This window comes from Pleurodeles waltl, chromosome 1_1, assembly GCF_031143425.1.
Source record: "Pleurodeles waltl isolate 20211129_DDA chromosome 1_1, aPleWal1.hap1.20221129, whole genome shotgun sequence".
Taxonomy (NCBI): Eukaryota; Metazoa; Chordata; class Amphibia; order Caudata; family Salamandridae; genus Pleurodeles; species Pleurodeles waltl.
In genome coordinates, this window is record NC_090436.1 from 445,841,664 (window position 1) to 445,869,233 (window position 27,570).

The following is a 27,570-nucleotide window of genomic DNA, read 5'->3' on the forward strand; positions in this document are numbered from 1 at the left end:
TGTCTTCACTAGCCAACAGGTGCAGCAAATGGAGTCCTCATCGGTGCAGCCTCTCTGATCCCTCAGTGCAGCAGGGCAGTCCTTCTTCCAATTTGGTCGAGGTCTAACCTCTGGGTGCCCCTCTTATACTTGGAGAATGTCCTTAGGGCAGGATGCAGTTTGTAGCCAATGGGCCACCAGGTTTTCTCTCAGCTAGTGACCACCTCCTGTGGAGTGTGGCATCTGGCTATCCCAGGACACTCCATTCTGCCCACTCCCAAGATGGCTAGACCTCTCTCCTGGTGTACAGGCCTCCCTAGCCCACCCCCAGGGTGTGGCTACCACAGGGCTACACACCCCGGGAAAAAATGGTTTGGCAGCTGGTTTACCCTCTCTGCTCCCTGTTCAAGCCTATCTGCCTCAACAGTGGGGCAGCCCCCCTCCTGGTGCTACAAATCTGCCCTTCAAAGGTGGATTCACCTTTGAAGCCTGCCTTTTGGGGATAACACCCAAGTGGCTTCCTGCAGGAGGGAGATGACACCTCCCTGGCCTGCATTCCTTCATTGTTCTCTTTTCTGAAAGTTGTTGGCACAACTCTCCGGGAGGCCAGAAAGCTGTCTCATGGAGTAGGCTCTGTTTGTGCCCGGGAAGGCACAAGAGTTTTAAAGACACCAAAGTGGCAGCTTTGCTAAATCTGCACACTGCAACATGTTACAATAATTTCGCCTTGAGCTACTAGTCAGGCTTAATGTAACAAGTTGTTTGATACTTTGAGGGCCCACTTTAGTTGCACAGATCAGGCGTTAGCACAGCTGAGGGTCTGTGTGTACCCCTGTACATGCCAATTGGCTAACCAAGTCTTTCCACAGTAAAAATGGTTGTTTCATGTATTTTACTGTCAGGACATGTTCATATGCTGCACCATGGCTTTGGGGATTGGTAGGCCCGCTGGAGGGGGACTTACACACATGCCCAGGGGAAGAGGTGGCTTTGACATTGCCTTCAATGGCAAAGTCTGGATAGCAGTGCACAACTTCTTTACCAGTCTGTAGGGGGAGACTGGGTAATTGTTGTACTTGGGGGACCTACAGGATGGCACAATTGGGGTACCCCTCTAACTTACCTGCCCTGGGTACCAAGGTACCATTTACTAGAGACTTACAGGTAAGTTAGCCATTTCCAATTGGATGTAGCCAATTTGACATACATTTTTAGGGTCAGGGCACTGACACTGAAGTCTGGTTAGCATGCCTTAGTGCACTCTCTGAGTCGAAAAATCAGCAGCATCAGTCGAATAAATTACTTTGTGAATGGAAATTCATGTTTTGTAATTTAAACCATCTCCGTGCTCTATTTAATCTTAGGTGCCCAAATGGCTTTGAGCCCGTTAGATGTTGCAGTTTTGTACTATGTTAGTGTTGAGAACTGTTTGGTGATCCATGTGGTTTGATGCAGCAATCACCATTCAGCATTTGACAAAGGCATGTGAGAAATGTATGCGTGCAAGAGATAGGTTAGTTGCAGAAGAACAGTGAGTCCTATTCTTAAATGTCTTTAGTGATCTAACTTGTAATTTGGCACCAAACAACTGCTATTTACAGTGGTAAAATCTGTACCCTAATTCGTTGGATCAGGGCAGGTGGGGTATTACGTTTGTACAGTGCACTTAGGAAGGTAGAAACATATCCAATGTAGTGAAATTGATAATTTTGCAAGTTTAGGGGCAGGAATGTGGGCATTCCTGGAAGAGGTGGACTTGAAAAAATACAGTAAACACCTGGAAACTGGTAGGAGTATGTGTATTCATTAACAATTTACACATACCATCCAATCCTAGAATCACACTCAAATGTGCTTCTGGGAAAGAACGTCAAAACTCTCATTCAGGGTTGAGAATGAGCGGGGAACACTCCCACATTTAAATGTGTAGGAGATAGGTCAGTTTCACTGCAAAATATTGTTCCTGCTGAGGAGGAGAAGGGTTAATTGTGCAAACGATTAAGCAAATATTTATGTGACGTTCGGATTGCACTATTTAAAAAGAGGTTTGATATGAACCTTTTTCATAGTCGGTGGTAGGACGTGTGACTGTCCAATTCCTTTCGTTCCACTGTTGATTTCAAGTAATCGTACAAACGCACATTTACACATAACTCTCATACGGTATTTCTGGAAATCTCTGTAGATTTCTAGCGTTACATCTGTGATCCTTTGTTAATCCAATAGCACGTACTGCACGTGTAGAAGTGATCATACAGGAGTAAATGTCCAACTTTTCGAAGACTGGCTTGATCCATCGGTCCCAGTGTCTGGATTGTGGGGTTATGTTACATTTCTGCCTGCTGAAATGTAGAATGTTGCATGATATTCTGTTTACGGCTTGTGAATACTACCACAAGCATTTATGCATGTTAACCTCCCTTCCAGATCTCTCGTCCCACTGTGGTCTGAGTTCAGTTTGTCGTCTTATGCATTTCCCTTCACCCACTCTCTTGCTTCGATTCCTCTACATCTCTTCTCAGTGTAGTTGTGGGCTCGGTTCTCCACAACTCACACTAACACCCTGCCCCCGACAGTGATATGCTTTTGACCCTTGAACTCAGTTGTGTTGGGTATGGCCCCTTTGCCCTAGACCTGTTTCCACATAGGCCGCAATACATTTCAGTTCCACCCCCCTCGCTTTTGTCATTCTTGTCTTGAACATTTACATGCTGTGTTCTTCTTGCTACATCGGATAAGATTATGATGTTGATTCATAACTGTGTTCCATTTACGCTTTGTACCACTTTCTCACTGTTAGTGAAGCTCTTTGGCGAAACCTCGAAGTGCAATTAAATGTCATTAAATAAAGGGCAATGTTTCTTTGGCCTATGAGTCATTTGACGTGCATTAACTAGCGAATATTTAAAGGATTCGTAATTGAGAAGAACTGCACTGTATCAGAAGTCTTTGGGGTGCAACTATTAGACATGTGCTTGTTTTTATTTAGTTAGTGAGATTCTGTACTTTTTATACTACCCTTTCAGAGAATTCCTGGGACAGGGCTGGATGAAGCCAGATAAAAATGGAAGAACACCGTATATCATGAAGACTAGCCAACACTTTAATGATGTAAGTATCATTGATTTCTTGTTGAAGATATCATTGCATTCTAGAATTTCTTCTGAGCATGAAGCTTCTAAGAGTGTGGGTGCCTGTTCTTTGAAGAAGGAGGAGACTGATTTACGCGGAGCGAGCCATCACCGAATTCCAATACATACACCCCTTGATTCAGTGCATGGCAGTTGTACAGCTACACTGAGAAAGAGTGTGATATATATATTTATATTGTTTTATTTTTTCACAGAAAAACAAAGGTTAAAGTGAAGTTATTGTTAAGTGAAAATGTACACTAAAACATAACATTTTAACCTCAAAACATATTGAAATTGACGTTATAATTAAATGAATTAACTATAACTTTAGCCTTTAAGTCAGATTCGACCACAGGAGTACACTTTTAAAGCCCACCCTGGACCTCATCGGAGGAACTTTGAGATTCTTAGGGTGTCAGGTAGAGTCTAATCCAGGTCCAGTTGCCATTGGTCAGCTGGGCAGTTGTAGAAAAGGCGTCTTTCATTGTGTTGTATTCCTGTAGCTTAAGGGGGTCGGCTTTAAGGCCTTTGGTATCCTCTTCTTTGTCCAGTTCCAGTCCTCAAGGTCTAACTAGGATGCAAATAACAGGTTGGTTTAGTCCTCTTCTGATCTTCCTCAGGTCCAGAAATTGTTCTGAAATGGAGATGTCTGGAGGTGCTCCATTTATTACTGGCACAAGCTAGTGGGTAGGAATCAATGTGGCAGGAATCAATGGGGTAAGCTAGTGGGTAGGAACCATTGGGGTAAGGGTTCACAGCTAATGCTACCCACTTTGGGCATTTTCAAACTGGCCAAAGTCTTCAGCGACACTAAACTTGGGTCTGGGGGCTGCAAGTGTGCGTTGGGAGTGTACTATGGTAATCCTAGAGCCCTTCCACATCTAACATCAAAATCCAGTTTGTGGAAGTTCCTATGCCCAGAACAAAGTTGGAGCAATACGTCTGGTAGAACAAAGCAGAGTTTGAAGTGCAACTCAAATGTTAGGTGCAGACACGGCAGACCTGTCCAACAGGCTGTGACCCTGTAATGTAAAAAAACAAAGGCCACTGTGATGGAGGCCGGTCTGGCCCAGGGGACCAAAGAAGGATGCAGGCCTGGGTATTAGCTACATCTTCTTGTGCAAGGGTAGGCCTCTTAGAAGTTAATCATACCCTTGGGCCCAGCCCACAGGCCATCCTGTCAAGGACACAGCAACACCTCATCCCACCCAAGGCCTTTTGTCCCTGTCCTTGGCACAAGTTCACACCTCATTCACCCCTAATGAAATGCTAATTACTGGCTGTAAAAGAGGGAGAGCAAAATGCAGATTTAGTTTATGGGGACTTCAGGCAGGGGAAGGGTAAAAGCCGTTGTAACAAAATAATTATTACATATCTAACTTCTCCAGTGAATTGGGTTTGTGATAAATATTTTGAAAAGTTCAAAAATCAAATGTGTTTGTGTTTGCTAGTCAGAGATACTGTTAATTAAACTTAATGCTGTATCCCAATTCCTTCCTATGGAACAGCTAACCCTCCTACAATGAAAATAGCTTTGAGGTGCTAGTCAATGTACGGACATGTTCAACATTACACTTTTCCATTTCCTACTTTTAAATACCAATCCCCTTGCATTATGGGCAATAAAGTCTACTTAGGGGTGACTTATTACAAACTAAATGGAATGTTTAGGTTTGCCAAAAAGGGGTTATGTTGACAGGTTGCATTTGCAGCTTAAAACTGCACGGCCAGGCTACAATGGTAGACCTGAAGAGATGCTGTACAGTTCCACTGCATTGGATGGCACAATGAGTGCTGCAGTTCACTGGTAGCACTTAAATTAGTAAGTCTTTGGTACACTTGGTACCATATACCAGCGACGTATAGGCAAATTAAATAAACCAGTAAGGTGTCCATCAATGTTACCATGTTGTAAGGAAGAGCACATTAACATTACAACTGGTTAGCATCGGTAAAGTGCAGAGAGTTGTACAGCCAGCAATAGGGTTCAGCAAAAAGGCAAAAGAATCCAGGTTGACCTTGGGTAAATGGCAAATTTCCAAAAGCAACATTGCTTCCAACAGGAGTGCACCCCTAACTAGCTCATTATGTAAGGCAGCACACGTGGTAATTAGTGCTTATATGTGATATGAAGCAGTGAAGAGGCTTGAGAAACTTTGCTAAGGCATGGCAAATTGTAATGTAATGGCACAAGTTTTGTAGTCCAGTCTCAGAGAAGTCAAGAAACAATATACAGTTAGTATGAAGACTAAGAGATGTGACTTCTTGGTGCAGTATAGTGTTATGACTGCCCATAAAATATCTGAGCAGCTAATTGGAATGCCCTAATCAACCTAGGAAAATCTGGGGCAGGAGAAAATCCTACACTGCAGAAAACTTTTATTTTAAATTTCAAATAAGACAATACAACAAACCAATCCTAGATAAGACATACACACGTGGCAAATGAGACAGTTGTCGAGATGTAAATGAACATAGTAATTCACAGTAATATATGTGCAGTGTGAAACTGGTGTGGCAAGGCACACCATTAACACGGTTCATAACTATTGAATCAGGGGCACAATAACAAAAAACAACCCTGCTAAGTCACACCAGGGCAGTCATACACATTTCAGTCAGATGTGCAGGGGTCCCCCGTCCATTTCCAACCCACTTCAAGTGACCAAGGTGCAGCCAGGCCGAGCTAGAAATGTGGCCGGGTCGACAAAGTGCTCCCCAGATAGTTCCTCCACCAAAATCCTCCCCTGGGGATCCAGTCTAGGGCAGGTCAATAGTGCTGCGTCCAATCCTGGCAATATTGGGACTTTGTGCATTCCTCCAGCCTCTTCCCTCCGAATTACCTCCCTCTCAAAGTCCATCCACTTAATCACTTCTTTCTACCATCTATATAGATCAGGGCATCCAGTTGATTTCCAGCTCATTGTCAGTTGCCTACAGGCAAGGATGATAACCAAGTCCTTGAACCTGTCAGGTACTTTATGAGCAGTGCTATGGCTATGAAGGCCCAGCAGGCACTGCTGTGGAGAGCATTCAGAAGGCCTATCCATGGCTTGATGGATAACCTGCAATACCAGGTCACAGAAAGGAGTCAGTATGGGGCATTTTCAAACCATGTAATAAAAATCGGTATCCTCCGTGCTCTATCAGGGGCATGCTGAAGAGACCCTGTGAAACATGCCGCTGCATGATGTATGCCTGGTGTAAAAAATAAAACTGTATCAGTTGAAACCTTGCATTACGAAGTACTTTGAGGATTTGGGCTAGGGTCTTCTTCCAAGTGGAATAATCGAACGGTGGAACAGCTGGGACAAACCTTTCTGCACTCCTTTCAAAAGAGCCCTGTAAAGAAGCACAATTGCCTTTGTCCTTCCATTGTAAGGAGTCGATAGCAGATGTATTCATGCTCCAGAGGTTCCACAGATCCCAACCCCTACCAAGTGCGCACCTTACCCAGCAGGGCCCCATGAAGAAGAAAGTATCTAGCCTGGAGATTATTTGTCTCTCTCGAGTCCAGGATGGGGGTGACCGTGCCAATCCATGAGTGCAGGCCACCCCAGCTTCCGGGAAGCTGCCAAAATTGAGCAGACAAGGGGAGTTCACAAGTATAGTGGACCCTTGGGCACATCCTCTGTAATACTCTTGCCCAGACGTGCCTTGCAGTCCTAATCAATAGATTCTTACTGTGCACCGCCGACGTGGGCAGCTTCAACAGGATCCGGGTCAAAAGAGCCCAAGAAGGCAGTCCGCGCCCTCCATAGCCCAAAGAATCCCAGATTTTAAAATGCCACAGAACTACCCACTGCAGCTGCGTGGCCAGATAATAAAGCTCAAAGACTGGTGGAGACATTCTCCCTCATCCAAGGGGAGTCACAATGTCCGTAGGACTAACTAATGTCTTGAAGAGCCACAGTATAGGGTTAAGAAGAATGCTATCCAGTCTCCTAAACAATGCTCTGGGGAATTCCACTGGCAGAGCCACAGACAAGTATCACCATCTTCAAGACGGCTATCTGGCCACTGACAGAAAGAGAGGGGCTGTTCCAAAATGCAACTGAGCATAACAGGGCTGCAAGGGCTTTGCCAAAATCGAAGAGCGGGCCTGCTAATCTATAGATGACGAAATGTAGTCTGTTCCAACCACACATCCGGTGCTGCCCTAAGGGCCCACAGCTCCTCAGTGCTAGACAACAGCGGGTAGGCACTAGATTTATGCCATTTGACTGCAAGACCGACAGCTCTGCGTACATTGACAGGGCTGCAATCGCCCCTTCCAAGTGAGGCATCTCACTCCGCATATGCAAAAGCATGTCATTCACATATAGTGAGATATAGAGACTGCCCCCTGCCATACAGTAAGTGCAAAAGGCTCCAAAACCAAGGCAAATAGTAGGGAGGACAATGGGCAGCCCTGCCTGGTGCCCTCAGCTCGACCATGCAGGCATTTGATATCACCGACCCTGTTCTGACTCTAGCTACTGGCTAGGTATAAAACATGCTAGTCCATTTGAAAAACTGTAGCCGGGAGCCCATCCCAAGTAAGGTGGCGTTTAGGAACTCCTAGCGGAGGTAATCAAACGCTTTTCTGATATCAACGGACAACACTAGGGAATCAGCCTGGAGGTACTGGATTAGATTGAGCAGGGTGCTGCAAGTGGGTTAAACCCCATCTGATTGGTATGTATCAGTTTACCGACATAAGGAAAAATTCTCTTTGTTAGAATCTTTCTTAGGATTTTATAATCCACTTGAGCATTGATAAGGGGCGGTAGGAATCTACTAGCCTGGAGTTCTTGTCTTTCTTAGGCAAGAACACAATCGTGGCTTCTTGCAAAGGTGGGAATAGGCCCTGTGTCTGTGCCTCATTGAAGATGTCCCCAATTCAGGGGCCAAGGCCACTGCATAGCTGACTTAAAACTCAAAGAGTAACCTGTAATCTGGGGACTTTGGCCCCAGCCGTCTCCTCAATAGCACCCCTCACCTCCTGAACAGGGACATCTGCACCAAGTCACATTAGGGCCCACTACAGGAGGAGAGGAATCTGCAATGTATTGTAATATGCCTGCCTCATTAGCCACTGTGCCGGAAGAGTATGGCTTGTGATAGTACAGAGTAAATGCTGCGTTAGTTTCCTCCTGCGTGAACACATCCTGTCTGGTGGAATCTTGAATCTGAAGTATAGTGTGCCCCCTGTTCTCCTCTTGGAGGAGGCAAGAAAGCATGCTCCCTGACTTATCTCTAGCAGCATGGGCACGTGCAATACAAGCTTTGTAATCATATTGCAACAAGCATTCCAGCAGGGCGAATAGTTTCTTCTTTGCATCCAGCACCCATTTCGCCACCACCCACCAGATCTAGGGGCATACCATTCAATACCTCCTCCTGCGGCCTAATGTCAGTGTGTAGCTGATTGCGTATGCCCAGCTTACTGGAGAAACAAGGTCCTCGCTAAACTACCTTTAGGGCCTCCTATTCGACCTGTTGACACCGTTCTTGCATTCTCCAGCCAATAATTATCAATCACCTCCCCAAGCGAGTCCCGAAACAGTGGGCCTTCGTGTACAGCTGGATCCAACTAGGTTGGGATACAAGCCCTGTGGGGCGACCATCGGAAAGTGCAAATTAAGGGGTTATGGTTGGAGTATGCTCATGCCAAATACTCGGCATCCACCACTTGCTCATACACTGCATCATAACAGAGCACCACGTCCAGGTGAACATCCAAAACATGCAGGCCAGAGCAAAAAGAGTGAGCCCTGCCCCTGGATTGCCTCCCCACCTCCCCTCCAACAATCAATAATACCCCACTGCTGAATCCAAGTGCTAAATGTTCCTGTCAATTTGTATGCAGGTGATGATCTTAAAGAAGGGTAAGATCTGTCTGAATTAAGGTCTGCCACACAAATAAAGTCTCCAATTATCTTCGGTTAGGGAAGTGCTGCCGACAGGAGGGGCATCAAACTAGTTAGAAAGGAGTGTTGGTCAGTGTTCGTGGCACAGAGGTTAAGCAGTACAACATCCCTGCCGTCCAACTGCCCCACTACAAAGACATAACGACCCTCGGGCTCAACCATGGATTTGTGCAATGGGAAGGTACTCCAGGTCTGATCCAAGTCAGGGCCACCCTTGTAGACGCAGAATAAGCCATATAATAAAGCTGCCCTCCATGATGAAGCATGACACTATATAGTGTGTGAGACCACCTAGTCCGTAAAGGAAATCCCCCTTTGTTTTCCCCTTTAACTGCTCTCCTAGCTCACACTGACCCCCTTTCCTCCACTAGAGGACCACGAGGAAACCCTGGGCACAACTGGTACCACCGGAACCCATCCCTCGATATATAATAGAACCCCGTACTCCTTAGTGTGTTTTTTGGTGATTTAGGGAGTTTAGTACGGAGTGGTTCCCCCAAATATCTCCCCTTTTTTCTCCCTCATACTCTTTCCATGTGTATTGACCCCTTCTAGGGTGCCAGCCACACAAACCACTGCTTGTGGCATAGGTAAGTCACCCCTCTAGCAGGCCTCACAGCCCTAAGGCAGGGTGCACTATACCACAGGTGTGGGCATAGCTGCATGAGCAATATGCCCCTACAGTGTCTAGGTTCATTCTTAGACATTGTAAGTGCAGTGTGGCCATATTAAGTACGTAGGCTGGGAGTTTGTCATTACGAACTCCACGGCTCCATGGTGGCTTCACTGAAGGCTGGGAAGGTTGGTATCAAACTTCTCAGCACAATAAACTCACATTGATGCCAGTGTTGGATTTATTGTACAATGCACACAGAGGGCATATTAGATATGCCCCTGTATTTTCCCCAGCCTTTTAGTGTAAGGCTGACCAGTCTGTGCTATCCTGCCACTAACAGACACATTTCTGACCCCATGGGGTGAGAGCCTTTGTGCTCTTTGGGGTCAGGAACAAAGCCTGCTCTGGGTGGAGGTGCTTCATGCCTCTCCCTACAGGAACTGTAATACTTGGTGGTGAGCCTCAAAGGCTCAGGCCTCCTTTTACAGTGCACCAGTATATACAGAGCCAACTTCCTACGATAATTCTAACTTGGTCAGCCATCAAGGACCATATATATACAAATTAGTATGCCCGAGCCCCCTACGCCAAATACTTGGATTTAACGCCAAAGGCCAGCCAGTCTGCGCAGTCCCACCTACCGCTCACATATCAACATTCAAGAAAACAAGAAAAAAGGTCCTACAAGAACAACAAAACACCCACAATCCTCACCCCTGACTGTGATATATTAAGACATCTTGTCCAAACCGAGGTAGGCAATGGCCTACTAACCAAAGCTCTTCAACCAGAGATAGTCAGGTTCCGTAATGGAAGGTTCTGTTGAGGAAAGAGTCACATCAGCCTGATGATTCACGCCAGTGGTGTGCCTGAAGTCCCACACAGTGCAGCCTCCCCACACCCACCTGGATCCTCCCCAGCACGATTAAAAAACAAACAGAGTACACCATACCAGAATGTATGACAGTCCCCACAACACAATACCTCAAGTGAGGCCTATGCCTCCCAGCGTCCTGCACGATCTCAGGGGAAGGTCAGACGAAGTTGGTAACTGTTCCTGGTGTAACCCAAAAAAGAGTGTTCCCCAGGCCTGGTATTGCCAAGGTTGCTGAACTCGAGGAGGACCCCGAGTGAGACTGCAACCTAGGATGTGGCGAGCTATCTCCAGATCTCAATAAGGCCGCTGCCTCCACCGGCCTCCTCTGTTCCTAAGCCGCCTGCTGCTTAGTTTGAAGAGGTATACCACATCTCCGGGATCAAGATTGGTCCGGAGAAGCCAGCCGCGTGGTGCCCTTGTAGAGTTCCAGCCAATCCCACGCAGGCATAGGGTCTGTGACAAAAATGAGACTTGTCCTCTACCTGTATCCTTAGGCAGGCTGGGAACAATAAGGCATAACGTCATCCCAGCTCTCGAAGCTTCTTCTTTACAGCAGAGAAGGAGGCCTGGAAATCTATGTGCCCATTCCAGCACATAGAATCTGGGCAATCCTTCATGACCTCCTAGAGCCAGTCCTCCAGAAAACTAAGCATGGGCCTGCCTTCTACTCTCTCTGGTAGTCCAACGACACTAATATTGTTGCGGCGGGACCTCCCCTCTTGATCATCAAGTTTCACCGCCAGTTGATGAGTTTGGGCCTCTAGGTTTGTAAAACAACGCTCCATATTCAGCGTCTTGGATAGTAGGGTTTGGACTGAGGTTGCCAAGGCAGAAACCAGTTCCAATGTATTCTTAGAATCCTCCTGAATGAGGCCCAATTTGCCCGCTGTAGAGTCGGTCTTGCTCTCCAGCCACTCTGCTGGTGCATCCATTACCGCCAGAAGTTTATCAAACTTGTCATCGAGCTGCGAGGCCTCACATCCTCTGGCACCCTGCTTGATCCCGTCCTGGAGGGCATCTGTTGAGGCATCCTCTTTAAGTCTCTGGGAGTGACCCATACTGTGGCAGAAGTGAGCGAACCACAGCAGGGTTTAGCAACCAAGAAGCAGGCTAAAGCAGTCATACCCAGGGAGTGAGTAGTGGGTAGAAAAGGGCCAGCAGGCACTAACGTTGCCTCTGAGGTGGAAACCATGGGCAGTCTTTAGCCGTGCACCACGGCAAGGTATCACCCACAGTATGTTCCACAAGAGCAGTCACAGGGTTTTCCACACAGATGTGACACCCGAGCATCATGAGCCACCCATAACCCGAGGGCCATTCCACTGATCCACCATGACAGAGGGCCCATGGGCTGCAGGTGGGAATCATCTCCTGGATCCCCTACCACCTCCTCAGAACAGGGTACCAACAGTTCTCCAGCATGAAATGTAGCCAACCTCAAGTCCCCTAGAAGGTGCACCCCCTACAGCGTTATCAGTGCAAAAGAAGCTTAGGGAGGCAGCTGATTATCCAGTAGAAGGGGGGTCCAAAATCTCCCACTCACTGCCACATAATCCAGCTGCAGTGCCACCTAGCACAGTATTATGACTCATGGTTTCACCTTTCAGGGCCCCAGGATCCTGCTGGCTCAGCTGTCAGAGCCACAGCTTCTCTATGTGGCCGCCCCTGGCATGGACTTTTCCTCGGTGTGTACATTGCAAACATTGGGCCATGGCAGGCTTTGATTTCCCACCATGTTTGGGGCTGATGTTCTGACTCAGAGTAGTGACCCGGCTGACCCTCATGGTGACTCTTTATGGTTTTTCTCATGTCACTTGACGCTAGCAAGTTTAACTTCTCTCCTCAAAAGGAAGGCACATAAAGAGGACAACTTCCCCTTACAAGTGCTGGCAGTGTAGGCAGAATGGACCTTTTAGTTTTTGGCTTCGTGTATTCTGTCAGATTGGAAGCAGTTGCTAAATCCCTGGGACTATGAGTCATGAGCGTGGTGCATACTGGCCTCCAAATATCTCTGTGAAACTGTAAATAAGAGCAGCCACTAAAGCATGTTATCAGAGTTCAGGAGAAGAACGGCAGCAAAGGCCGGTGATGTCTATTACTGCTTTACAGGCAGGGTTTTTTCAAGAAGTGAGAGTAAAGAATATTTTAGACTACTGTTACAACTGGCATCTTTTGTATATTTTCCCCCCTAACTTTTTGCCTTCAAGCCTACTGTTTCCTGGCTTTATTTTTGCTGGTAGTAGGCCTCTGCACACTTTACTACTGCAAACCAGTGGTAAAGTACAGATGGTGCTCTTCTAAATCGCCTATGGACAAATCTGTCTACTGGGCTGCTCTAAGGAGTTACCATAACAAGATCAAGGCAGCAGGGAAAGCACATAAATTTTCTACCATAGCCCAAATGGGTAATTCTACAAGGGAGCTATATAAAGTACTGAAATACTTTCTGAAAGCCAATGCCTGCCCAACAGCTATTACTGTTTCCCAAAATCTGTGTACTCCATTGCGGATTTGTTTGAAGAGAAAACGGACACCATCTATCAGAGCTTCCTGACTTGTCCAGCTACCTCAGAGACCGAATTTGACCATATTCTTCCACACCCAGATGTCACTGCATGGAACGGGGACTTTGATTTTTGTTTCATTGAGCAGGTCCTGAGTTTGATATCCTGAGCCAAATCAGGCTCCCCCTGTGATCCATGTCCCCTCAAGATTGTGTCCAGCTTAGTATACCATCTAGCGCCGCTCATCTCAGTACTGTTCAATCTTTCAATAAGCTCTGCTAAACTGCAACTGGAGTGGAAATGTGCGCAAGCATCGCCAATCTTGAAAAAGCCCACCATAAACCCTGAAGTTTTATCAAACTACAGGCCACTTTAATTGCTACCCCTACTAGCAAAAACCCTAAAAAGTGCTATTAACAGCCAATTAACATCTTTCATGGAGACTCAGAAGATCTTGGGCTCTTCTCAGTCGAGCTTTCAAGCCCAACATAGTATGGAGACAGCACTGTTGGCAGTTAAAGATAATGTGTCTTTCTCTTGATGTTGGAATCCCAGTAATGCCTGTATTAGTGGACCAATCTGCAGCGTTCAACATGGTCCCCCACTCTATCCTTATCCGCAGACTCCATGCTGCAAGCATCTATGACAAAGGGTGTCATTGGCTGAGGGACTTCCTTGACAATTGTACTCAAAATGTAGGTTTAAGTCCATTCAAATCTAGAACAATGCATATCAACAAAGGGGGTCCTCAGGGCTCGTGTTTAAGCTTGACACTACTCAATGTCTGTGTTGCACCTCTGGCTCAGATCATAAAAGCATGTAGTGTGGAGCTTGTGTCATATGCAGATGATACCCAACTCTTATCTCCATTGGCCCAGATTCGGACAAAGTGAGAACTTAATTTGCTTTCTGTATGACAGAAATTGCTAACTGGATGGCTTCAAATTGTCTCCAACTTAACAGTGCAAAATCTGAAATTGTGCTATTTGGCAAAGCTCAAGAACTATGGTCTGCAGAGTGGTGGCCCTCCGATCTCGGCCCAACCCCGCTGCCCAAGAAAGTGGTGAAGAACATGGGAGTAAAGATCGACCACATATTGTCCATAATGACCAAGTCATCTCTTTGTGTGGCATGTATTTTGCCACTTTGAAACTCCTTAACAAAGTCTTCCCTTGGTTGCCCTCTACCTCCAGAAAACGTCTTGTTCAAGCTCTCAAAATCAGCCTACTTGATTATGGAAATGCCCTTCTGGTCTCCGCTAACTATTCTCTTCTGTTTAAACTGCAAGCGGTGCAGAACACTGCCCCTCAGCTCATTTGCAAACTACCTCAGTGGACACCGTAATTGCCCATTCTGAAAAAACTGCACTGGCTGCCCATCAGGAAGCACTTCATTTTCAAACTATGTTGTCTGACATACAAAGCCTTTTATAAGGCTTCACCAGCCCTACTCCGTTCGAGACTCAGCTACTGCTAGCCTCCCAGGCAGTTTAGGTTCTCTAATAAGGCCCTTCTCCTGACCCTACGCAGTCGCACAGTTAGACAAGGGGGCTGGTCTTTTTCGTGTTTAGCCCCATTCCACTGAAATAAACTGCCTCTTCATATCCATTCCTGCTCTGACTTCCCAGTCTTCAAGAAGTTACTGTAAACCTGGCTGTTCTGAATGCACGTACCTGGCCAGCATCACAAGCGCCAAGATTCTTCTTTGGGAGTGAGTCATGGACTATACTAAGCTCAGTAAATTCAATATATAAAGTGCTTATGCTCTCTCCTTAAAACATGGTAGAGTTGGCTTATACCCAATTTGCATATCTAATTTACTTGTAAGTCCCTAGTAAAGTGGCACTACCTGTGCCTGCAAACTAAATGCTGCTAGTGAGCCTACAACACCGATTGCGCCACCCACATAAGTAGCACTTTAAACATGTCTCAGGTCTGCCATTGCAGCCTACGTGTGCAGTTTTAAGCTGCCATTTCGACCTTGCAAAGTAAACTTTTTGCCAGGCCCAGACCCTGTTTTCCAATACATGTAAGCCACCCCTAGGGTAGGCCCTGGACAGTCCAGAAAGCAAGGTGAAGTTTATTTAAAAGGTAGGGCATATACTTTTAAGTTTTACATATCCTGCTAGTGAAAAACTCTTAAATTAATTTTTCACTACTGGAAGGCCTGGCTTTCCCATAATGGGAACAGGTAACCAGTTCATGTTTGGTGTCTTTGGAACTGTAGTGAAAAATCCTCTTTTATGGTAAAGTCGGGTTTTTGAATTACAACTTTGCAAATACCACTTTTAGGAAGTTGATGTTCTCCTATCATAGATTTTTAGTGCCTGCAGCCTGTTTCTTGGCACATGACTAGGTGCAGACATACATTCTGTCAGATTGGAAGCAGTTGCTAAATCCCTCGGACTGGATCATGAGCGCGGTGCCTCCAGATATCTCTGTGAAATCCTAAACCATAGCAGCCACTATTGCATGTTTCTAGAGTTGAAAAGGAGCACAGCTGCAAAGGTCAATTATGTATATTATTGCTTTTCAGGAAGGGTTTGTTCAAAAAGTGAAAGTAAAAGATGTTAAACTATTGTTAGACTTGGCAATCTTGGCATAGTCCCACCCCCCAACTTTTTACCTTCAACACTCCTGTTTTGCTGACTTCATTTTTGTTGGCCTTAGGACTCTGCAGAATTTACTACTGCATAGCTTCTAGTCTAGGCAATTGAATAACAATTTGCATACTTAACTTTGTAGTAGTAAATGTAGTAGATTGGTATAATGTGTGGGTGCTTATATCAGTAATACGAGTCACGTTCTGATTACTCATTCCCCTGTAGTTTGCATAAATCCATAAATGAGCAATGGGTGATTGATATCATAACAAATAGTATTTGTCCCAACCTGATGCAAATGTGTGCCATTTATGGGATAGGGTAACCACTCTCATTCTCCTGATAAGGAATGTAAACATGGATCTAATGTCCTCCCCATATGGGTGCATAGCCACCCCTTCGGTCATTCTGTATGGTTAGTTTGGTCGACCCAAGTCTTTTCCGTGTGTGGTAACTACTGTCCCTTTCTTATTGTTATTGGGAATAATACAAAGGGACTCCATATCTCTGGATAATGATTACTTCTTGCAATATCGAAGCAAGCATAGCATATTTCTTCTTCACATTGAATGTGTATGGGCTTGACCCATATTTCCTCAGGTAACTGCAGCTGTTGTCTCCAGTGTTCTCCCTGTAGTTGTCCCCACTCTACTTTAAATTCTATAACCTGCAAATATACAGTATTCTGCCATAATATACATTGGACACCCTTGGACATTGCACACGTGTCTTTGAAAGCCTGTCCAAACTGCACATACATGAAGTTGTGCCATTGCCAATCTTGATACAACCCTCGTAGAATGTTACATACTTCCTGTGAATGAGTAGGGCCCCATTGGGATATTACCTTAAAGGCTTCTCCTGTACTATATCTAGTGGATGACAATTTATTTCTGATGGCTCAATATCAAAAGAGTTCAGGGCCCCTACTCCTATTCCTGTCACCCCCAGCTATTAAAGAACCTAAATCCCTCCTAATTCATAACTTTGGCAAGGGCCACAACTGTTTCATCCAGTGGGTGCATAGTAGGTCATAACATGAAATATTTCCCTTAGTGATTTTTATTTGTAACATGGCATGATTAATTATGCTTACATGTAAAGCCTCTTTACATCCTATTCTGTATCTACCTATTGATAAGTTGCCTAGCTTTCTAACCATGCGTTGCTCAACCACATAATACATCTAGGTGGGAGGTTTGGAGTTTCGAGCTACTTTTGTCTCATTATGCATAGTAATTACAACCATGTGCCCTGCTAAACTCTTTTGCTCATTAGAGCACTCATATTGTTCACATGGATACACAAATGGTGGCACGAAGGGCACAATTACATTACAATCTTTACATATCAGGTATAAGACAGGATTAAGCACTTGCACTCTTATAGGCGTCCCTTGCAATTAATTTAGTCTATTAGCACGTCCGATTCGCTGTTCCGTTACTTTCCACGATGTTACCTTGGCTGCCATCCACTTGCTTCCAACCACTGTTACGTTACAGGGTGAGGTCTTTCCCTCATTGTCAGTGATATTAGTTGCATGTTGCGCACAATGACTTGGAGGTCATAGGTGGTGTTTTCATGAACATTTAGTCGTACTCATATAGTCCCCGCTGTTGTGGCCATTAGAGCAAACAGGACCCACATCTCTGATATGCGGTTCATCCTTCATGATCGCGGAGTTAGTCTCACTGCAGATACAAATATAGACTCAATAGAATTCCTGAAGAGTGCGACATACGTACTTCCTACTACCTGAATTGATATTTCCCCTGCTTCTGGCTTTCCTCCTGGATGGTGCACCCATACTTTATTTCCAATGCTTCCAAATCCTCCCTCTCATCTTTGGGTAGTGTCTACCTGTGAGATTTATCTTCTTTCACAGACCAACCGTGCATTCCTTTCATGTGTTTGATATGATATAGCAGTATTCCCCTGGTTATGCAGCACAACTTTGATTTCTCCTCTGTAATCTGGATCAATAAGACACTGATATTCCTTTAACGTGCAAACCGGATCTTGGGGCAATCCTACCATATGTTCCTGCTGGTACTTTCACTCCTATTCCCAAGAGTATCACTGCTGTCTGTCCTGCTTGAATCCCTCCTCTCTCTAAGGCAAATAGGTCCAGTCCTATACTACTGGGCATGGCCTGGAAGGGAAGTCTAGCTCAAGGATTGGTCTTCCAGACAAATGTAGTGGGTGTTGATTCAGTACCCTATCATGTCATTTGGATAAAGGGAGTTTGTTGTCCTACTGGTCTGTTGTTCAATTCAAACAGTGCTCTATACAGATTGTTGCTCCATCCTTTCAGGTTCTGATGTGTTGAGAACTTTTTCAATTGTCCTTTTAACAACCCATTATATCTCTTAATTATTCCTGCTGTCTGCGGGTAATGGCTAAGATGTAATATCCACGGAACTCCCTGCTCTTGAGCCAAATCTTGCACGGCCTACCAGAAAAGTGTGTGCCCCTGGCTGTCTGAATCTCTTCAGCTCCCTCATAGTGTCTAATCAGGTAGTCTAGCCCTCGCAAAGTGGATTTTTGTTCTTCAGACTAACAAGGCATGCCGAGAATGAGGCTGGAATACGTATCCACCATAGTCAGCACGTAACGTTTGTCCCGGCCCTTTGGCAGTGGTCCGATGTAGTCCATTTGCAATACTGTAGCAGCAGCAGTTCCTCTTCTGATGTGTCCACTCGTTTTTTTGTGCAAGAACATCTGTCTAATCTGGTTGTATGTGGGGCGCTCTTTCACGGCTTGTTGCACTTGCTCTTTGGTGCCTGGGATTTGTCACTGTTGTGCCCACGCATATGTGCCGTTTTCACCCAGATGCCCTGAGGTTGCATGAGCCCAGTTTACTAAGGCTACTTGAGCTTCATCATTAATGACCACTGATCGTGTTTTAGTAATTTGATCTACTTCCTTGTGGAACAAAGATGCAAGGTACGTGTCTGATGAACATTGAGCATCTACAAGGCCCACATAAATCTCACACTCCTGCCCCTTCTTCCACATCTCTTCCCAAAATTGCTCACCGCCCTAGATAAGGGTGCCTTTAATTTTCCATCTGCACCAGGTTGGCTCCCAGCTCACTAGTCCTCGATAGGTGGCCCAGCTGACAGTGTATACAAACGTTCTTTCTCCAGCAGGGGCTTGTTCGATCACTGCAGCAATCCCTTGCAGTTCGACAAACTGGCTCAAACTATTGTCTCCTCCTCTTAGCAGCAATTTTTCCGTAGCAGGCTGAAGCGCAACTGCCTGCCAGTGTCTTTTGCCCTGCTGGTATCGAGCCATCCCATCGATAAACCATTCATTCTGTCATTCCTCCTCGCTGAGCTGCTCAAAGGGTGTGGCAGTTTTTAAGGGGGAGGGCTCTGTCTCTGCCATTTCCTGTGGAGAGGCTGTTTCCACTAAGTCCACTGCCCCTAACATATCCTCTTGTAGCTTGGAAACTCATGTTGGCCCGGGCTTTGCCCTTTGCTTCAGATACCATCTGCACATCACGGTGGTGGACTCCTGTGCCCTACCTACTCTGGCACCTGCTCCTTCTTCTCTCATCCGGCCCAACAGGGGAACGTCTGTTCTTAGTGTGACTGGTCAGTCACCAGTAATGCACTCAGTCCCTATTAGTGCCCAATATGCTTCTGTTAATTTGATGTGCTCATCAAAGGTGCCAGCTCTCTGCACCACAACCCCTGTGGAACTTTCCTCTTCCCTCTGCCACAGACACCATAATGCCATATCATCTTGTATTGTTACTTCTATCTTAAATGGGTTTCCCTCTGTGATAGGCGCTAGGGCAAAGTAATTCTGTAGTGCATCTTTTGCTCCCTCAAAAGCTTGTTGCTGCTCAGGCCCCCACTGGAAGGCACGTTTTCTTTCTAGTTACTTGGTACAGTGGTCACAATATCAATCCTAAGTGTGAAATGTGTTGCCTTCAAAAGCCCATCAACCCAATAAACCATTGTGCTTCTGTCTTTGTTGTGGGACCCTTCACTGCTATACCGTATCAATCACTTTCTGTGATATTCTTTTTACCGTTTACCGTTCCCACCAAATAGCACCCAAAAATGTGATCTCTCTTGTGGGATCTTGTACCTTCTTGGGGTTGATAGCCCATCCTTTCTGCTGCAAGTAATCAACCTTTCCAGTGTTGCAGAGACATGTTCTTTTGTGTCCCTGGTAATCATGACATCATCAATGGAATGTGCAAGTTGAGTGTCTCTTGCTGAGAAGTTGGCTAGGTCCCTAGCTATCAATCCATGACACAATGTAGGACTGTGCACATACCCCATTGGGAGTCGTCAAAAAAAATATTGTCCAATTTCCATTGTCACAGCAAATTAATCCTGACTGGCTTCATCAATGTCAACAGAGAAAAATTCATTCACTAGGTCTATCACTGTGTGCCACTCCCCCAGCTTTTTTTTGCTCAAATTTTCAACCAGGGTACTTATGTTGGGCACTGCTGTTGCCATTGGTAGGGTTACCTGCACTGGCAGTTGTTGTGTTGTTCAAGTGTCAGGAATCAACAGTCATTCTATATGTACCATCTGGTTTCTTTAAAGGCCAGATAGGGGAGATAAAAGGATTCACAGCTGGCCTAAGGACACCCACTTCTAGCAACCCCTGGATAGTCTCTGAAATCTCTTTGTGCCCTCCTGGTATACGGTATTGTTTAATGCACACTGGCTTAGCTGGAGGGTGCACATGCAAGGGGATCCACTTAGCACGCCCAACCAGGGTCTTTTCAGATTTCTGTATATGAATGTATCTCAACCAAAGGTAAACTTTCCCCAGTCCATTTCAACAGTCCTGCCCAATAGCAAATCCATATCAATGATATATTCCGGCACCTCGGCCACTAGTACCCTAGCTGTGAATAGTGGTCCCTTACTAATTTGTAGTTTAATCCTAACTGGCTTGGCACCGGTCTCAGCACCTCCAAAGCCATTAATAATCACACTTCTCTCAGGTAACTTTTAAGGGTTTCCATTTATTAGGGTAACTTCTGCGCCTGCATCGAACAGTGCCATCACAATCTGCACTCTTTTCTGATAATAGAGGTTGAGAGGTACATATGGCCTCCTATACCCGGGGTTTACATCTTGCACTGCTGTTACCCCCGGGTTTTGGCCTCGCCTACATAAGGGCTCCAGGACCATCCAGCTGTCACCGGGCAGGTCAGGGTACAAAGAGCACCTTCCTTCTTTTATTATTTGACCTCACCCTTTTCTCCTCTGCAGGAGGTGTAGAGGGCTGCTCCCCACTGAAAATGTCTTTCTCCTTTCTCTGCTGCTGTATCTCCCTCCATTTACTGAGTAAGTAGCTTTCCCTGCGCTGGTCCTAGGAGGGCTAGCAAAGCTCCCTTCATGTGTAGGGGAGCGTTCCTTATCAAACGTGCTTTAAGTCCTGGGGTTAATGGTTCTATATCGGGTCCTGCAAATTGTTGAGAATACAGAGAAGCCTTTATCCCCATTTCTCCTAGCTGTTCATTTGCTACTACAATAGTTTGCCAGGGTCCCCAACTTTCCTCCAGATCCATAGCAGTCTGGTACAGCTGCCTCAATCCCTCCATCAGCCATCACACTAAAGATAATGCCTGCTGCTCCTGTGCAACTCGTGGCTGCTGTCCCAGCATAGCATGTGTTGCAACAGATCCCATTTCCAGGAGTTCACCTGGTGATAAAAACATTCCATCATCTCCATTATCCCATAATCTCACTAACACTTAAACAACGGCTCACCAGGCTTCTGCCTAAACATACGTTTTTTCCAGTAGCTTACTCTGTGTATAGTCCCTCACTATATAAGTATTTTGTACTTGTCCTCCACCCATTCCTTTTGACTTGTTCTGTACAAGGGGAAAAGCTTCTAAAGCTTCTCCTTTCTCATCTACATCCTCATTCAATTCTGCTATGCAAATCTCAGTGTCCTTATTTCAGACCCATTCATCACTGTCAGAGACTGTGAAAAGCACCTCTGCACCCGGATGCACCAGTGCCTCCCGAAGTGAACTGTTGGTGCTTCCTTGGACCTTTCACTATATGTACCTTAACTCCAGAATAACAGTCCTATAAGATAACATTAGGGTACCTGATGCTGAAAAGCACCTCTGCACCTAGAAGCCCTAGTGCCTCCTGAGGTGACCTGTTAGTGCTGCCTTGGACCCTGTCCCATACCACCTTATGTCCAGATGATTGGTCCTGTAAGTTGCTGTAAAGTACCTGTATGCAGTAAATGCCTTTCCTCCATAGGATAACATTACCGCTGGATAAATTGCACTAAGTGTTAATTTTCAAATCTGTAAAAATTCTTAACTCGAAAAGTACTTACCTGATCGTGATGATCTTGGTGCCTAAAATTATATAGAGAGAATTGTTATTTTTATAAATTGGTGTGGATCTCCTTATCAAGTTGTGTCCAACATGCATTGACTGTGTGTCTACTGCAGATGTCTAACACTCTTCTATGATAAGCCTAAGGCTGCTCGACCACACTACCCACTTAGAGAGCACCTTAGGATGGCTAGAGCAAGCCCCTGCCTGCCTATAAAGGAACTCCTGGACTCTTTACACAGTGTACCTCATTTTGGTATACTATATAAAGAGCCAGCTTCCACAAGGGCCCTTGCATATTTTTGGAATTGCAAATTGAGGTGGTCAGTATAAATCCCTACAATGTGTCTAGCTCCCATAAGTTAGTGGTGCCATTGTTCAAAGGCCCATTTAATAGCGAGCAGTTCCTTATCTGTGATGCTGTAGTTTAATTTGCTTGGTGACAGTTTCTTGGAACTGAATGCTAAAGGGTGCATCTGTTTGGTATCTGGGTATCTTCTGGAAAGAACCCCCACCATTGCGTAATAAGAGGTATCTGCTTCTAGCTGGAAAGGTACGTTCATGTTGGGGTGGCGCAAGATTGGGGCTTGCATAAATTTTGCTTTTAACTGCCGAAAGGCTGCCTCAACTACAGCAGACCAGTTAAAGGGTGTCCCTTTTCACAGTAGGTTCTACATAGTTCGCAAACCCTAAGAAGCTCTGTAGAGTTTTCACATTTGTGGGAGATTTCTACTGAGAAAGAGCGTAACCTTGTGCTCATCCATTGGAATTCCCTCAGAGTTCATCACATCTCCTAAGAACTTAATTTTTGATACATGGAGTTGGCATTTGTCCAGTTTAGCAAACAGGTAATGTTCCTTCAGCCGAGTCAGCTTGGCCTTCACATGGGTTATACATTGTTGGGCGAATTTGTAATAGATTAGAATATCGTCCTCTATATAAATGATGCAAAAAGTGTCGAGGTAACCCCTTTGGAAATCATCTGTGAACTACTGAAACGCTGCTAGGACATTGCAGAGTGCGAAGGGCATGACTTGATATTCAAACAAGTCTAATTTTGTTCATAACACTATTTTCCATTAATCGCCCTTTCAAACTCCAACTAGATGGTAAGTGCATCAGAAGTCCCATTTGGTGAAGATGGATGCTCCTTTTAACTGATCTAATAATAAGGGAATTAGTGGTATCTGGTACCTGTATTTAACTGTCATGCGATTAACCGCCCTGTATTCGATGCACATGTGTAATTCTCCCTTCTTCTTTGGTACAAAAAAGAAAGGAGAGGATGACGGCGATGGCAACTCCTATGGGCAAATGAATCCTGAGGCTAGATTCTCACCAAGGTACTCCCTCAGATGTTGTGTCTCAGGTTCGGTTAGTGCATAAATTCTGCTGCACTGCAAAGTTGCCCCAGGTACCAGGTTGATTCTGCAATCATATTACCAGTAAGGCGGGAGTTTACCATCCCTGTCTTTATCAAAGACTTCAGCATAATTTTGATTGCGACCTGGGAAAGTCGTGATACAACATATTTGTGGCCCTGTATCGCTAGCAGACAACTATTTTGCCGGCGAGACCCTAACTATATCCTGAACCACTAATTCCTTATGGTAGCACTTGCGGCAGTACTCTGAAGTAATTTGGATGTTTTGTGCAGCCCACTGGACTTGTGGGTCGTGAAGTGTGAACCATGACATACCCATAATTAACTTGAAATTGGGAGAGTACATTAAATCAAAGCGTATCTCTTCCCAATGCGCTGAGCCCAGCTGCATTACCAATAGGATGGTATGGAATTTTACCAGACCTGAAGGTAAGGCAGATCCATTGACGGCATTCACTGGTTCTGGAAAGTCTTTAGTAATGCCTGGGACGTTAATCTGCAGCACTAAGGTTTGGTCCATAAAGTTTCCAGTTGCTCTGGAATCTACATATGTGGCATCCTTGTCAGTTAGATATAAGTGCACCTCAATATTAATATGGGTGGCTGTACTTTGCTGGTTGTTTACTAACATGATACAGGTCTCGAATTTGGGAGCCCTGTTAAACTCGGGAGAGCTAGTTTTCTATCAGTTCCTTACTTTGACCCTGCACCGCTGCCTGTCCCTTTCTGAGCTGCTTAGTGACTTTAGTTATGTTGTAAGCCCTACAGTCCTTGAGAAAGTGGACCCCTTTAGCCCAGTACATACGCAATTTTAGTTTCTTTAATTTTTCTCATTGTTCCTGGGTAAGGAGGCCTCGGATTCCATTAATCTGCATTGGTTCTGTCCCATTTTCCCCACCAGTCTTAACTGGCTGAACCACAAGTAATTTAGACTCTGGCTGAGATTTGTCTCCTTTTCTTTCATTCAACCTATGGTCCAACTGCACTGTTAGAAATATTAGATCTTCACAGGTGTTTGGTAGGTTCACCACTTGTGCCAGAACATCCTTTAGTTCACTCCTTTGTCTTTGGTAGAAAAGGGAGCTCTTTTTTTCCACTGGCTATTCAGTCTCTGCGATCAAGGATTGAATGTGGGAATGTATGTTAGACAGTCTTGTGATCCCTGCTTCAAGGTGATTAATTCTCTGTCAAGAGCTAAGGCGTGGTTTTTCGATCAAACAACTTGGCTAATTCCCCACAGAAGGCCAGGAAATTATACAAAATGAGATCCTTCCTCTCTATAACGAGTATCAACCAACTGGCAGCGGTACCACCCAAGTATGATAACACAAAGGCTGTTTTGGTTTGCTCATCTTGTAACACTGGTGGTTTACATACAAAATATAACTTACACTGGCTAAGGAAAACAGCATATTTTCTGGGTTCACCATAGAAACCAGGGGCCAGGGGGAATCTGAGGTGGTTGGATTACATGTTTGGCGGTAGTGGATATAGACTGACCTTCCGCACCTGCTGGAGCGGCAGAAGGGGGATGTGTAGGAGAGGGATTGAGGGAGGTTCCTGACTGTGGCAATGTTGGGAATGTCCTAGCTATAGAACATGATGTACCTCTATCATTTTTTCCCTTGCAGGGAAGCCCTGCTACCTCTCTCCTTACTGACACCAGTTCTCATCTCAACTTCTGGCTTTCCATTTGGGAAGCCTAGATGTCTTGCTGCGGGCAAGTGATCGTCTCCAGTATGGAGGTAAGTACGTGGTTGGTGTCCATTGCTCAGGCAAGGGGTGAAACTTGGGTTAGGCAATCTGTCAACACCTGATTATCACTGTAATACAATTCCACTAACCTGGACCTTCAGACCCAGGGGGAGCAATGCACAACATTAGTCCGTCCATGCCCCTCTATTTTCCGCGGAAGGATTTTTATAGCTCTGCGCGAGAGCCAATGAAATGTATGGGAGAAGGGACAAAAAAATTAATGACCAACCGATGACCACCTTGTTACGCACTGGTTTTGTCTGCATCAGACTCTTGCCGTTGTTGCACATGCTCTGGTAATCTTGTGGGATAAGGTGTACAGCATTAATAATTTCACTTTTTTACATGTCCTTCTGACCCCATGCTACCACATACATACTCTCCAGTGTTAATTACCTGGTGGTGTACTTGGACACACCTTACTGAAGTATGAATGAGAACTAAAGTGTTCTCTTTAAATTATACCACGGGGCGTGCACTGAGACCCAGATTTGAAAGTCTCTAGTTTGAGTATCGTGCACTTGGATAACTGGTTTTTGGGGAAGTGCAAGTCTGGTTCAATGAGATTGTGGAGTCTTAGGTTATCAGGTACCACCATTAGCCTGATCACTACCATGTATATCTATATATATGTATATATATATATATAAATATATATGCAAGAAACAAAGGAGAACTCTGGGAAGTTCCCAAATTTAGGTGGGGAGCAGCTCTAGTAAGGAGCACCCTGCAATACCAGCAACATTCTAGATTGTCTCACCTCCAATGTCTGCTTATCTAGCAAAGTTTTTAAGCATAGGATCAGCACAGTGCTATCCACGTCGAGCTAGATAATGACAAAGTCTTTTACCATTTGTACTGCAAAATCTTTAAGCATAGGATTGACACAGTGTCATCCTCGCCAAGCTGTAAAATGACAAAAGCTATTTACCACTCCAGGCACAGTATTACAGCTTTGGACTGGTCAAATACCGTCCAAGCCAACCTGGAATGAGTAAAGCAACCCTTCACACGTGTTTTGCTCTCATTAGAGCTCTTCAGAAGGGTTTAGCTTTGTCCAGACACAAGGGAGCACCCAGGATAAGTCAAAACAAGGCCCTTTCAGGGTTAGAGTGATGCATAAATTATGCAAAAAACTTGATAAGCAGACTTTTGAGGTGAGCAAATCTAGAGTGTTGCTGGTGTTGCAGGGTGCTCCTCACTAGAGCTGCTCTCCACCTAAATTTGGGAACTTCCCAGAGTTCTTCTTTGTTTTTTACATAACTTATGCGTCACTGTAACCCTGAAACACCAACCCAGCTTCCCGCAGCTCCGATGCAGGGTTGCGCATTGCCTTGGCGGCCCCACCAACCAGACCCAGTGCAATGCATCTAGACGCTGATAACCAGCCCAGCTTGATGCAGCACAGCGCATCCTGATGCAAGAACTCACAAGCCACCGTTGCTTCACCAGCACAAGCCCAGTGTGATGTGCCTCATCCTCAGCACGGACGCATCGCTACGCCTGTCTTCGAAAGCCCCAGGGCCTTCCTCGATGACAAAGCAGGACTTCAAATTGCAAGCTCCCGTTGACAGTTACTGACCACTGTGAGATGCATCTCTGCGCAGGACCTTGCATGGTAAACTTTATGTCGACGGTTTCGGCAGTGCAACTCAACGCAAGTACTTTGCATCACTGGGCAACCAGGATTTAAGATATTCTTGTTCAGCTGGCCTAACTGGTAACTGGTCCATGCTCCATTGTGATCGTCCTGAACTTGTGACTTTGCTCCAGTTAATGTGATCAGATAACCACAGCTGGGGCTTTCTGCTTTTTGCATGCAAATATTTAAACTTCCATATCTTCGGTCCTACTGATTAGATTTTTTATTCATTAAAGCTTGCTCTATCATTGTAACTTGGTGTGGGATTTCTTTGTGTTGTGTTTGCACTTTATTACTGTTTGAAAAGCTGCATAAATACTTTACACTTTGCCTGTATGCTAAGCCTGACTAGCCTGTGTCAAGCCACAAGAGGATTAAGCACAGGTTACTTTAGGGTTTGCTTGTGACTTCACCCTGACAAGGATTGTGGTTGCTGCTTGAGTAGAATTACATCCACTTCAACCAGTAATCCAGTTCCTTACACACATCGAATGCTTTTGATCCCTAATATTCTTGTTCGAAGTCCACTTTTAAAGAAATCCGCCCATAGTTACTGAACTGATTTAGAGGAGTAAAAGGAGCTGGGTCAGTTTGGAAACCTTAGAGCTTACTTTTATTATTGGTACTATCAGAATTACAAGGCCATTCTCACTGATGGCATTTGAGTCCTATTACTTATCTGCACAACTCAATGTTGTGCCTGGATGGTTCATGGAAGGGGCGGCATAGAAAATGGTCTGTTCGTACGGGAAATATTGGAAGCAGATTTAATTCTGTTTGTATGTAAAAGAAAGCCGGTGTTTGAAAGGAAGTGATTAGGAATG

General features: G+C 45.2%; 1 protein-coding gene across 1 annotated transcript in view; it reads left to right on the forward strand.

The window, feature by feature from the left end:
- Positions 1-27,570, forward strand: part of RASGRF2 (Ras protein specific guanine nucleotide releasing factor 2) — a 1,901,930-nt gene that overhangs the window by 1,581,006 nt on the left and 293,354 nt on the right. The window contains exon 22 of the mRNA XM_069224559.1: positions 3,006-3,090. Within this exon, the coding sequence (XP_069080660.1) occupies positions 3,006-3,090 (85 nt within the window). The remainder of the gene's footprint in view (positions 1-3,005; positions 3,091-27,570) is intronic.